General features: G+C 38.7%; 1 protein-coding gene across 2 annotated transcripts in view; it reads right to left on the bottom strand.

Moving 5' to 3' along the window:
- enpep (glutamyl aminopeptidase) overlaps window positions 1–14,239 on the bottom strand; it is a 48,325-nt gene that overhangs the window by 8,860 nt on the left and 25,226 nt on the right. For both annotated transcript variants that reach the window (XM_020599395.1, XM_020599394.1), the window contains 13 exons: window positions 10,195–10,308; window positions 9,932–10,066; window positions 9,687–9,752; window positions 9,480–9,545; window positions 8,574–8,734; window positions 7,038–7,120; window positions 6,608–6,744; window positions 4,650–4,705; window positions 4,419–4,569; window positions 3,707–3,780; window positions 3,479–3,583; window positions 2,152–2,325; window positions 867–1,007 (listed from right to left, as the gene is read on the bottom strand). In XM_020599395.1, the coding sequence (XP_020455051.1) occupies window positions 867–1,007; window positions 2,152–2,325; window positions 3,479–3,583; window positions 3,707–3,780; window positions 4,419–4,569; window positions 4,650–4,705; window positions 6,608–6,744; window positions 7,038–7,120; window positions 8,574–8,734; window positions 9,480–9,545; window positions 9,687–9,752; window positions 9,932–10,066; window positions 10,195–10,308 (1,463 nt within the window). The remainder of the gene's footprint in view (window positions 1–866; window positions 1,008–2,151; window positions 2,326–3,478; window positions 3,584–3,706; window positions 3,781–4,418; window positions 4,570–4,649; window positions 4,706–6,607; window positions 6,745–7,037; window positions 7,121–8,573; window positions 8,735–9,479; window positions 9,546–9,686; window positions 9,753–9,931; window positions 10,067–10,194; window positions 10,309–14,239) is intronic.

The following is a 14,239-nucleotide window of genomic DNA, read 5'->3' as shown; positions in this document are numbered from 1 at the left end:
CTAAGTTGAAGTTAGTCTTTTCTGTTTATCCTAAACAGAAGGGATCCATGTGCACATGCTTATTTTGATACGTTAATGCATAATAAATTTCATATAGAGAAATATATCTTTTTATTAGTCTTCTCTTTTCAAAATAAATGGACTTTTTCTCACATTTGTTTTGGTAAATGTAATCAGTGGAAACATGCTAATAGCAACATGCAGCCCTATCAGGGAACAAATATGAAAAAAGAAAAAGAAAAATATTAAAGACACCATGAAAACCTGCCAAAGCTCATTAGTTGGGCTGTAAAGTCAGATACCCAAGCCAGGTACATTACTGATGTACAGTTACATACCACATTTTGACCTATATTTATTTACATTTTTAGTGAACTGGCACCATTAAGAGTAATTGCTCACACTGATACTGAAGAAAACTTTTCTGGACATCAGACATTAGGACATCCTCAGGAAGTGTGAGCCACGCTGAATAATATCATGTCACATTTGTGTGTTCAGTTTTGACAAAGTTAAGACTCTGAGAGTATGATTTTTGACTCCAATTCACTTTACATTACTGCATTCTGTCTGTCCCTCCTCACCATAATTAATGTCCATGTTTAGTACAGACAACATCCTGTAATTCCCCAGTGATTAAAATGCCAGAACAATGAGTTTAATGACCAAGAAGCACAGTGAATATTTGAATATTTGCTAAGCTACTTTGTATATACTAGTTACTTTCAATAGGGTAAGGTGGTCACTATATGTCAGATGTTGTGTTTACAAGTTGTTCTGGTGTTGCCAGGTGGCAGTTTTAATATCCAGTGTACTTTAGGGGATGCTGTCTCTCACTGTCAGCAGTGGCTGTTTGCTGCACTGACCTGTTGACTAGATAGTCCCAGTTAAGTGTGGTCCAGTCCCAGGCCATGCTCTGTCCCAGTGGGTTGTATGACACATACCGCACCACAGTGAACAGATCCTGACTCCTCACGATACTCTCATCCTTAGTAGCCTCCAGAAGCCTGTTGGGCAGAAACAGTATTACTGCTCCTTTGCACTACTGCTGCTGGAACACTAGAACTTCCTCACTGTTGGATCAATAAAGTTCTACCCTACCCTACCCATGATGAATTTAAAGCTGCACATCCAGTGTCCTAATCAAACTAAAAGAAAAAGCAGAGCTACAATACAGAAGAGTGTTGCACATCCTGTCACTGAAACACCGTAAACTGACTAAGTTTTTTCTAATTAAATTGTAGCTCAAAAAAAAAAAAAAAATCTAAACTAAAAGCTCAGTAACAGGAATGTTTTTCAATCGAAATGCACATCCATGCTCAAAATTCAACATTTTTATGTGTGCATTATCAATGTCTCTTAAACTGAAATGATTTTCTTCTTCTCAGTTTTCTCTTTTTATTTTTCCTGTTCCTAAAAGAGAAGTCCAAAACTGTCTACTAAGCAGCGAGTTTGGAACAAACCATGCAGAAGAAGCACAACTTCCTGAGGTTGAATCTTTTTACCACCACTTAGATCAGTCCAAAGCATGATTTAAAGGAAAACCAAACTAGCTTTTGCTTTCATGCTTCTGGCATTTAGTTCTGTCAGTTATAAAAGACTATTCATCAAAGTAAATTCTGAGTTTTTGTAATCATTATATAGATTCGGTGGTGCAATCATGATGTATGTCCAGTCGGGCAACAAACACAAGCAGTTATACAATTAAACAGACTGGAGACAAAGTTATTTGAGGAGAAAACACAGCTGATCTGTGCTGTGCGATCAGCTATATCTACATTAAAATAACCACAAAGAAGGAAAAAATGAAGGTTGTCTTTGCTGACACAAACCTCAAAAGAATGTTTGAGGGTACAGAGAGTGCTTGACATTGCCGCCACTCAAACCCTGACAGTTTTGCAAAAGCCCAGTTTGCCCTGTTGCCTACACACTGAAACATTAAATTGATTTAATTAAAGATTTACATTTGAAATTTGTTTTGGATAAGCTTACCCAAGAATACAAACTAGTTGATAAACTTGTGGATACAGGAATAAGATAGCAGGTAAAATGGGAGGTTTCAGATATTGCACTCCCCATTTTACCTGCTATCTTATTCCTGTATTCCTGTATCAGGCCAGACATCTAGTATAGATTAGATGTTTTAATTACTTGTACAGAAGTCTCACGTCCTCCACAGAAGCCAGTCCATACAGCAGCTTGTCCTTCTCTTGAGCCAAAGAAGTCTCTTTGTACCTCTGGAACATTGTGTTCCACTTTGCTTCACTGCCTGATTTCTTCATGCCATATTGATAGACCAGCAGCCTCAGGTTCACTGCTACACTGCTGTAGGTCAAAAGGTCAAGAGATGTTAATGTCAGGTTAACAGAGATTAAAAACTTCAGTGTAAAACAATAGCTGTGTTAAAAATATATTGTTGTATGGTGTTCTTCTTGTTCTCATAGAAAACTGATCAAATGTTTATAGTGGCAGCTTGTCATCATGTTGCAACACAGTGGAGTAAAAAAAAAAAGGTTAAAAGAAACTGTCCTGCATTTTGGAAAGTGCTCTAACTAATTTCTTTTCAGCGTCTTGTGAGACTCAAAACAAACTGACACCATAGGCCACTCCCAGTGTTGTGCATGAACACGGGCACCGTTCATCGGAAGCACAAATTTTTCCTTGAATGTAAACTGAACTTTGCAACTAAATAACAGGAATATGCAGGGTGGTAATCTGAAAAGCAAAGGTTTTGTTCAGGACTGAGGATGACTGTAACACCAACGCACTAAAGCAAAGTTTCCACTACAAACTCTAGGATTGCATTGTTACTTGTTATCACAGAGCGACACACCTCCCACTTGCAATGGCACCCCCAAGGAGTAGCCAAGGGGGCCATGGCCTCTTTCTAAATTTTGCACTACAATATAGTATCTTTACCTTTTTATTAACTTGCATATCCTGAAATTCTGTTGTCACATCCCCCCCCGCCGCCCCCCCCCCCCCCGCCCCCCCCGACAAGCACCAGTCAATCTAATTGACTGCAACACAAATACACACCATTAAAATTCACACATATGTCTAAGACATAACACATTTGAGTTGAAATTTTAAGACAGCATAAATTAACCTTGTACATGATGTTTCCTAATGCACATTCCTTTGTTGCTTGCATTGTTTATTGCTTTGTTTATAGTTATATTATACAACCTTATATTGGTATATTGTTTACTTGACCCTTGCTTCCTAACATAAGGATATGTACTAACATATTGAGAACCGCTGTACCACAGTCAAATTCCTCGTGTCCAACACACCTGGCCAATAAAGCTGATTCTGATTCTGATATCAATTTTGCTGGTTATGCACATGAATGATAAAAAATACACTATATTAAAGTTGTACAGTAAATCTGTTACTTGAGAACACTTTATTGTCTAAAAGGTATCAAGTTAACTACAGGCATGTTTACTTTGAAAACACAGTGGAGTGGTTATACCTGAGGTTTCCATTAATCCACTGGTCAAAAATGCGGGAGGATTCATTTAGAGCCTGCTCATCTTCCATCTGACAAGCGATACTAAGCACGGTCTCCCTCAGTAACCTGGCAAACACATTCAACCACCAATTTTATATTGAAAATTAAAGTTAGCATTAGCATACAAGAATTAGAACCATTTTTGACAATAACAGTGTTACTGTTATCAAATTATAGTCCCTGCTGTACCTCTGTGTCTGTGTTCCTTCATCATTCCATCCAAGTTGTGTTGCAATTGGTTTCACATGGTCACGAAATAGTTTCTAGAAAAAAAAGAAATCTCTTTAGAGAAAAATAGTGCTGCACATTTGGATTTTCAGTATGATGGCTCAACAACTTAGTCGTGTAAGTAACATTTGTAGCTTGTTTGCACAGATGGGTCTTACAGAGAGACTGATCATATCCATGTGTCTGAAATAACCTTTTTTGTAACTAATTTGGTGGCACATGCATGAAGTTTATGGTAACATTGCATAATTGGCCTGGCGCATTATTGGTACTCTCATCAGATCTTTTTGTTATTTTTAGATCAATAAAGATAAGTTCATTGGAATGAATAGAAGCATCTGTTTCTTTGAACCCTAATAGATTTAAATATCTTGGTGTTTTCAATTCCCCCAACCTTTCTCAGGTAAACAAATAAAATTTTATGCCACAACTAAAATTTAATCAGACCTTCACAAATTGTTAAACATATGAATATTTTTACTACACTGTGCTTTAAATATTGAAAATTAATGTCCTACTTCATTATTTGGTTGTGTCCGATACAGATGGTTCCTGCTATAAATTCTATTCAAATCAATATATAGTGCATTTCACTGAGAATGTTGCACACCCACCACATCATTATATCACTGACTTCATTTATGTTAAAAATTATATTTAGCTGCCCACTTACCTGAAACTTTGGGTAGAGTTTATCATTTGCTGACAGCATGTCTCGAACATAAGCGATAGAGGCAGCCACACGGACCCAGACTATGTAGTCGGTCTCCTTTGTCAGGTATTTGGTAAGTTTGAGAGCATTACTGTAATCTATAACGTCTGCCCTGAATAGTAAACAGACAAAAGTATGCAAATAACTGGTGACATTAATCTTCATACTTTGTATTTTTTGTGGGAAATCTACCTTGCAAGAGCAAAAACATCATCAATGTAGCTTGTGCGATCAGCTGCATCAAATTCCTGTTTGAGAAAGAAAACTGAGTGAAATAAAATACTAACATAACAGTAACAGTGGTGGGAAACCTCAAGAAATGAAAGCATAATGTAAGCGAAGGCAATTATATATTACAGGAATTTAATGTTGGAGCTGGTGGAGGTGCAGCACTGTGTTCAAACTGCTCCCAATCTGCCTTATCAATATTTTCTTGTAGTGTTAAGGTGGTACAGAACGGCCACAGGAGTTTGTAATTTATGAAGAATACATTTTTAATACCTCTAAGTCTAAATGAAAAGGTGTAATATTACAAGAATAAAATAAATGTTTGTAATACAATTAGAATGTAGTAGTCATTTTATGAGAAAAAGTGATAACTTTCCAAGAAAAAGAAAACACCTATATATTATGATTACTTTGGGTTGATAAGCTAATTCCCAGTTTTAGCAAATTGTTCTCCTAAAACCATGGCAGAATGCTCATAAACCCATTCTTGTAATATTACGACTTTTATCACTAAATACTTTAGCTTATTTTCCTCATTACTGTGGCCTTATACTCCATTATGATAGTGCTGAACACAGCTAAAAACCACTCACCTAAAAATATAAACCTGGTCACATGCCAGCCTGTGTGTCTCTCCCTCTCCTTGGACTCTAGGTTGAGTGTCTAGGCATGGCTGGCGGGAGCAGCACAGCTGAAGCCCATGTGCCAATTATACTCTAGGTATTTAGTCAGGACAGTCTCCTCCTTGCCAGGGTGTTTTTTGCTGTTCACTGCTTGCTGGCCAACTTTCCTAATCAAAAGTTTTGTTCCTGTGATCTCTTGTCTGCCTGGTTTGTTCCTGTGAAACTCTGGTTATTTTTGTCTCTCTCCTGTTTGGCAGTTTTTCGGTTCCCATATTGCCAGCTCCCTGTGACACCAGTTACCCGCCGGCTGGTAACTCTCTACCTGGTTTACTCAGTCACACTATCCTCAGCCTGACAGAGCTCCTCTGCTCAGCTAGCACCACAACAATGTGGTCTCCACTCCAGCTTCCCCCTCTGCTGGCTCAGCACATCCCTGACAACCCTGCTCCATCCCCCTGTCCTGGACCAGCCTCCAGCCTCTCATTCCTAACACCCCCAGACTGAACAATAACTCCTATGCCTGTCCTTAGTGTCTAATAAAGAGCCCTGTTTTCTAGTGGTCAAAGTCCTGCTATTGGTGTCCTACCCTGTGCTTGTGGCCCCAGGCCCTAGCAGAACTGACTGGCCAAGACATGGACTTTGCAGGCTCGGACCCAGGCCAGCTGTCCATGCAATCCATTTTGTCGCACCGGGGGGTATTGCTTGGATAGCTGGTCCAGTCTCAGCATTGGGGTGCAGAGGCTATACAGTCCTTAATGAATGAGGTTTCCCATCTGACTAGTCAGTTAACAGTTTTCTCATCTTGAGTACTGGGTCACCCTTTGGCCCAGAACCAGCAGCTGGCGACTGCTGCCATCAGCTGGCCCCTTCTTTTAGGCATGGACAAAAAGTTTGGCTGTCTGCTGAGAACATCCCACTAAAGGATGTCACGCGTAAGCTAGCCCTGAGGTTTCTAGGGCAATTTTATCATTGACAAGGCCATCAAACTCGCAGCGGTTAAGCTATGTTTACCCCGGTCCTAATAGGTGCACCCTACCTTCCATGTCTCACAAATTAAACCTGTTTCTGAAAGCACTTTGTAACAGGTACAGTCCTACTCAACTACTATTTTTAAACATAACATAAGCTGCAGTATGATTTTAGTGTTTGTGTTCTCCATCACACAACACCTGAGCTAACAGTGCATTCAACCAAAGTTCAATAAGAGTCAAATCAATGCATTAAACAGCACAGCAGAAGATGAGGATGAGCAACTTTACATACATACTGTAGTGTGTACAGATCAGAGGACAGCTTTACCAAGTGGTTTTTTTGAAGCTGTTCACTGATAGCATTCCACATGTGGTCATCATGGTTGACTCTGTAGAATCCAGTATGATCACTGTTAACCTTCAGCAGCCCGTCCACTGAGGGTGTGTAGTTAGTGATGACATGCTCTGAAAATCAACACAGCTATAATGAGTATATTAATGAACACAGACATTTTGGCTGGATGACTGCACTATAAAATATAGACTCTATGAGTATTTATTAGGGAAAAACAACAACAAAACAATTTTGTTCTTCCTTTCCTATGCATTTGTTGGGTGTCTTATTTTTTCTCACTATCAGGAAGGCTTTTGACATACTAGAGTCGTCAGCTGGCTTAAAGGCTGGGTGCTTATTGTGTGCTTTTCATGATTTTTAGACTTTTGAAGATTACACAGTAGTTGATAGCTGAGCAGACTACCTATGCTGTTCTTGTCAAACAGAGTCATCACTGTCCTGTTGCTTTTCAAAGCGTGCCATTTGACAGGAATCATCCACTTGTACCTGTGGAAAAACATTTGTTGTTATCAATGCACTGGCATACAAAACCAAAACATACAGTAAAATGTTACATCTTTTTATGCCATTTTTAAAAATGCATCTTCATTTGATTCCCTAAATTTCTTAACCTCTTCATTCTTAACTTTGCCTTCATACATTGTTTTCTGGTTTTAGTATGGTATTTCTGTTACATATTGTTTCGTCTTAAATCTGACTACCTATGTAAAAGAGACTGTTGACGTCAGTGGGATTCACCTGATAAAATAATGGTTAAATACAGTATTTTTAAAAAGCTGCATATTTGATTAGATTGTCTTTTGATGTAGCTCTGTAGCTGCTGGTCTCTAAAGCTAGATTTATACTTCTGTGTTAAAGGACTACATCATACCTACAGCAGCTATGATGTAGCTGACATGCACCTCCGCAAAAATATAACATTGCATCAAAAGAGACAAATTGTGGGGAATAAAAGACATGCCTGTGCATTCCATGGTTCTGCTGCTGATGGAGCCGAGGGTGAAGACAACATTAAGGAAGCTAAAGAAAGACTCAGTTGTCTCCTTTTCAGTAATAAATATAAAAAATCCGATAGTGTTGGGAATATAATTCATGATATGAACTGATCATATACAACACATGCGTTTAGTATTGCAGACATTATATTAGATAGGTTAAATCCAGTACTCAAATATAAATCCAAATCTACACAACAGATACATACAAGGACTCCTACTGTCACTTGCATAGACTATAAACCCATCTTACCCCTGTAAAGCCCAACATATCAAAAAATAGCCAGAACATTCTATTTTTTTGGAACTGAGATGTTTATTAAACCTTTTAACAAAATCCAAAATATAATTCACGGTTCAAAATTCAAGATTCACGATTTTTATTTGCCATATCTGCATAGACAGACAGTCCAGGCATATAGGGATAGAGGTGCCATATTATTTAGATTATTTCTATTTCTTTTGTATCACATTTGATACATGGGGCATTTTGGTGATTTTCTTTGCTCAGAAACCTCACATATCAATGGTTAACCCCTATGGTTTTATGGGGTTAACTGAGCTTGTCTGCTGTTTGGTGCTGTGATGACTGTGTACAATGGGCAGATCAGATATTTGTTATTAAAAATAGCTGCTGCTAGAAGACTGGTTGACCTTGCACTTGTTAACATTCTCCTGCTGGTGGGTCAGTCTCAGTTCATCTAATAAATCTAGGCATGTAGAGCATAGCCCATGCTGTCCTGCCGATGGGACTGCTGCAAAATTTTGTTTATTGCCTTGAGCATATGAGTGCCCGAGTAGCTTTCTCTCTCTTCTCCTCCCTGTTCTCCCATTGTTACACAGGTTCTCTGTGCTGGACCATCAGCCATCCTGGATCCTATTGTTTTTTGCACTGTTGGTGCCTGTTCAAATGTCTGGATCTGGATCTTCTTTTCATGCCTTACCCAAGCAATGAAGGGGGCTGGCTGGCATCAGCTTGAGGATCCAGGAGGAAACGCTTTTGGCTCAGTGTGGCATTCATCTCTAAGACAGATAGGCTGAGCACAGGATAACCCATCTGTTTGGTCCATGTGTTCATTACCGCTGCAACTGGGAGCCCACTCACCTGGGTACAGAGAGGGAAAATTAAGTACTCTTTGTGCCAAAGACAAGGCCTACAGAAGTGGGAACAGCTTTGCCTGAGGAATTAGCTCAAATTCACATAAGTGGCCTCGATCTGCTTTGTTTATTGTTTTATAACCCTATCAAAGACAAAAAGTGATTTTTATATAAGTTACAAACCCCAACTTTAAAGTGGTTTGTTTGGTTTTGTTTTGTTTTGTTTTAGTATTAACATTTTAGAGAAGTACACCATGTGTTTCAATCTCATATTTGTGTGTTAAAATAAGTACAGCGCTGGAATCAGTGCTGGTTAGTTTAGCTTAACATAAAGACTGGAAGCAACCTGGCTCTGGGCAAAATTCAACAGTACACCTACCTCCTACATTGCAACATCACATTTGGTTTTATTCCATGCATATAAACATAAAAATTACAATTTGTGGTTTATGTGCTGGAACTATTTTTTGTTGAATAACTGCCAGGCAAAATGACTGTACACACCTTTGTGGCCTTGAAAGATTATAATTAATGGGTCTATAGTTACAGGCACTTAAACCAGTACAGGTGTGTCTGTATAGAGATCAAGAACAAAACCTATGCTCACTGATCATATCTAACATGACATTAACATTATATTTATCTTTTGCAAAAGGGAATTTCTTTCCAAGAGGTTGGCTCTTTACTTTGATAAGTGGGTATTAATCTGGTCTTGTACAGAAACTGATAAAATTTTAAATGTTCAAGCATACACTGGCAAGAGATTCCCAGAAGTCGGCTGTTTTGGCATTCTTGAATTTGTAGTCTTTCAAGTATTTCTGGTGAAAGAAGAACGACAAAAAGAGAGGAAAAACACTTTCATCACTCAGCTGCTGGAACACTTGACACATTTAGGAATATTAAAGAGGCACATCTATTGTCACGTATGTGCCATGAAGCTGTAACAGTCTCTGACTAACTTGACAGCCAGCTCTGAAGACGTCTTTACCCATCCAGTCCTCCAGCATCCTGAGAATGGATGCTCCCTGTAAAATGTTGGATCATTTTTATTACAATTAGTATGGTGTTGCATAATACATGATGCATTTTGTTTATATTTCATCGGTAATGTAACATCATAATGTAATGTGTCATGGTTCCCATTGAAACAAGGTTTTCTGAAGTTTTCTGAAACGTATACTCTGAGGTTTTCTAGTGGTCATACCTTGCTGTATGAGATGCCATCAAACACTGAGGTGATCTCTGCTGGGGTCGACACATTCACAATGATCGGATGTGAGGAGAGGAGGGCATCATCCACCATTACAGGAAGCACATCACTGATGATCATGATGTCTCGCTGTATCCCAGAGGTGGACACAAGGTTAGTATTGTCTGTGTATTTCATGTTCCCAAAATGACTGGTCTCTTGTCAATGTCTTGTAATAGTTTGGCACATTTTTGTTGTTCCTTTAAAACAGAACTCACCATGCCCCAGCTAGGGTGAGCTTTCTCCACACCGATGTACTCAAAAAAACTGGCAAAGCCCTCATTAAGCCAGAGGTCATCCCACCAGTCCATAGTCACAATGTTCCCAAACCACTGGAAAAAGACAATTGCCATGAGCACTGAGAATCCAAACAGAGGAAATGACACATGGAATTTTCAGGATAAATTAACCTACCAATGGTCCCCAGGGTAAAAAAAAAAAAAAAAAAAGATATTAAAAGTCCGTGAAACACACTCCCTGCACAGATGCTTTCAGTTAAGATCTTCAAGCACTGTGAGCTTTAGTTTGAGTTTTTTAGCATGTTTTTTTACCACAAAACCCATACCATTAAATATTACCTATAACTAAATCTTCATGCAATACATTGACAAGAGAAGAGCTAACAAAAAAGATTAAAACTAAAGAATCCATTGAAATCTCTATTTTTGTTAACAAATTGACAAACCATTGAATGGATGCTCACATGAACGCACAACTGTCTGGAGATTATGATCATTCAAGGAAATCCTTAAACTATCATGTAATACTTAATTTTGTTAGAAAAAATGTCTCACGAGCAAGAGTTTGCGTGACATGTAAAAACTGAGTTGCTTCTGCATAGAAATACTAGAGCCTACATTCACCTCATTTTTTGAGCTTTGGGTCACATCTAAGATGATAATTCACCGTTGTGACATTGTAGATAAGTCAGAAAACAAGGAAATGCACCATGGGTTCTTTAAACAAACATACAACAAACCAAAAATGGTACAATATTCACGTTTTATTGATGTTGACCAAGTTTTCAACCTCTGACCTCTATATTTGGCATCAAGGACTCTATTACAACCCTCTACACTGTGGTGTAGGAGGCAAAGTGTATGATCTAATTAAATCAATGTATTTAGAAAATATGTGTGGCGTTAAAATTGGAAACAAATTAACTCGATTCTGCACCCAAAGAAGAGGTGTGTTTCAGGGCTGCAATTACAATCTGACTTTATTGACTGTGTAAATAATCGAACTTGCTATTCAGTTGAATCAACATGCTGCTCCTGGCATCTCCTCCCTAGACAGAGAGGTCAAGTCTTTGTTTTGTGCTATGACCTTGTTCTACTGTGTCCTACTAAACAAGAGTGTCAGCAACAGCTGGACACTATACTAAGGAATGTATGTAGAAAATGTGAATATGAATGTAGAAAAGTACAGTATGGTGGTGAAGTTTGGGGTCCACTCAGCCCAGCCATCATAGTTATACTCATTGGGACAAATTAAAATTCAATTTTATTTGTATAGCACCAAATCACAACAAAAGTATCTGTAGACACTTTACAAAGTCAGGTAACCTTACTATTATCACTGTTATTATAGAGGAAAACCCAGCAAATCCTCCTTGAGCAAGCACTTGGCGACACCGGGGAGGAAAAACTCCCTTTAACGGAACAAACACCCAACAGAGTCTTTACATGCAGAATTCTGCAGATGCATTTAAGATGTACAAAGAAAACACCAACAAATGCATGTGGAGAAAAATTAGGCAGATACCCAGTGATAATTAACAATGAAAATAGAGCACTAACATGTTTAACCATCTTCAGTCCAGCCCTCCCGACACCTTCAACTCCAAATCTCTCCAAACCCAAGGGCTGAGCTCAAAAAAAGAGATGCCTCTGTCAGTTGATGCTGACACTAACTGCACCCTCTCAGACACTATGGGCAGTCTCACAACAATACTGCTTTCCAAACAGCAATCAGAGTAAACCAAATCATAAAGCAATGTAAAGAAACCTATCTGAAATGCTGGGAAGAGGAAACTAAAAGCCAAAGGAGATCAGAATGTTATCTGGCTCTAAAAAGAGACTATGAATTAGCAGAATACCTCTCTACTGTCAGAGATAAAATCCAGACACAGATCCTAACCAAGTATAGGCTCAGTGAACGCAAATGAACAATAAGAAAAGGAAGACACAGAAAATCATGGCAACCAAAAGAAAACAGAATATGTGGTCACTGCGGAGACAGAGATACACTTCTAATGTTAATCATTCAGTGAAATAAGGAAACGTTTTTGAAAAGTTCAACTTTGTAATGTCCAGTTTCAAAGAGCATAATGACATTTCAAAATTAAAAATACTCCTGAGAGAAGGAGACAGGGCAAATATCACTGCCCAGTATGTCTCAACCTGAGGGACAGTGAATGACCTAGACACACAGGGCACACACATGCATATGATATACTGTACATGTATCCATTCATCCATTACATATATTGCTTATCCTGTAGAGGGTGGTATGGTGAGAGGATGCCAGTCTATTACCAGAGTGACACATAGAGACAGACAACCAGGCACACTCACATTCACACCAATGGGCAAATCAGAGTCGCCACTCAACCTAAGCTGGATGTCTTTGGACTGTGGGAGGAAGCCGGAGTACCCACAGAAAACCTATGCAGGCAGGAGGGAACATGCAAACACCACACAGAAGTCTCCAGTCAGATGCAAGGTTCAAATCCTTCTTGCTGTGGGGCAACAGTGCCAATTGGTGCACCACCCTGCCACTCCTCACAAATCCCAATTACTGTAAATCCCTGAACAGTTCATAAATGCTCAATAAGGCAAGGCCTCTTATCTTCTATCTTGATAACAGAACTGATACCTGAGAAGTGTTCCTGGATTGTGCATCATAAAAGGCTTGAACAATATCAAATAAAGAATTATAATCTTTTGTGATTCTAAACTCAGAACTCTTTTTGTTGGCATTTCACATTTGTGTGTATAATAAATAAAAAGCCATTATTAACAAAACTCTTGCAAGATGCTGGTCCATTACATGCTGCCAGAACAGTGTTAGTGTGCCTTGGCATTGATTCTACAACTCTACTGGAGAAATGAATGCCATTCTTCCAAAAGATGTTCCCTAATGTGATGTTTAGATAGACAGAAACTTTACTGAAGTTGCAGATGTATTTATAGTTGTGTTCTCCTCTTCTGAAGTAGAGAATAGTATTTGAATTGAGAAACTTATTATCTGTTATTTCCATTAAAACCATAATACTACCCATTTCATCCACCATGATCACACTGGTTTCATAAAAAACATGCTTGGCTGTGTACAAATTTCCTTAATACAGCAACTGAGGTCCCTTGAAACATTGCTATATTTACTATTTGTCTTGGCATCATGAAAGGCATTTAACTGTATGTAGTGTGAGGTCAGAAGAAGCATTTTATTTTTTTGCTCCAATCATACTGCCATGGTTGTGTAATTGTTCACTAGCCCTAGTGATAAGAAATAGCTTTTTACACTTTACAATCACTTGTATGACGTTGTGGAGTGCTGTTTTTTTATCTTTATTGTTTTCTTTATCATCATCATCACTGGCACAGGCAATCTCTTTATCTGAGCTTGCATACTGTGATGGCCCTGTGGTGCGTTGTTTGGTGTGTATGTTCATGTGTTCATTTGTTCTTGTTTGCAGGTAGCAGTCACGCCATGAGGTGGACAACCAATGAGTGGGAGCACCTGGCCAGTGTTCTGATGCACATACAGTGGGTACGGAAAGTATTCAGACCCCCTTAAATTTTTCACTCTTTGTTATATTGCAGCCATATGCTAAAATCATTTAAGTTCATTTTTTTCCTCAATGTACACACAGCACCCCATATTGACAGAAAAACACAATTTTTGACATTTTTGCAGATTTATTAAAAAAGAAAAACTGAAATATCACATGGTCATAAGTATTCAGACCCTTTGCTGTGACACTCATATATTTAACTTAGGTGCTGTCCATTTCTGCTGATCATCCCTGAGATGGTTCTACACCTTCATTTGAGTCCAACTGTGTTTGATTATACTGATTGGATGTGATTAGGAAAGCCACACACCTGTCTACATAAGACCCTACAGCTCACAGTGCATGTCAGAGCAAATGAGAATCATGAGGTCAAAGGAACTGCCTGAAGAGCTCAGAGACAGAATTGTGGCAAGGCACAGATCTGGCAAAGGTTACAAAAAAATTTCTGCTGCACTTAAGATTCC

This window comes from Monopterus albus, unplaced genomic scaffold (genome assembly GCF_001952655.1).
Source record: "Monopterus albus unplaced genomic scaffold, M_albus_1.0 scaffold40.1, whole genome shotgun sequence".
In the NCBI taxonomy this organism is placed as follows: domain Eukaryota; kingdom Metazoa; phylum Chordata; class Actinopteri; order Synbranchiformes; family Synbranchidae; genus Monopterus; species Monopterus albus.
Note: the sequence above shows the minus strand (reverse complement) of the source record. Positions and strands in the feature narration are given on the sequence as shown.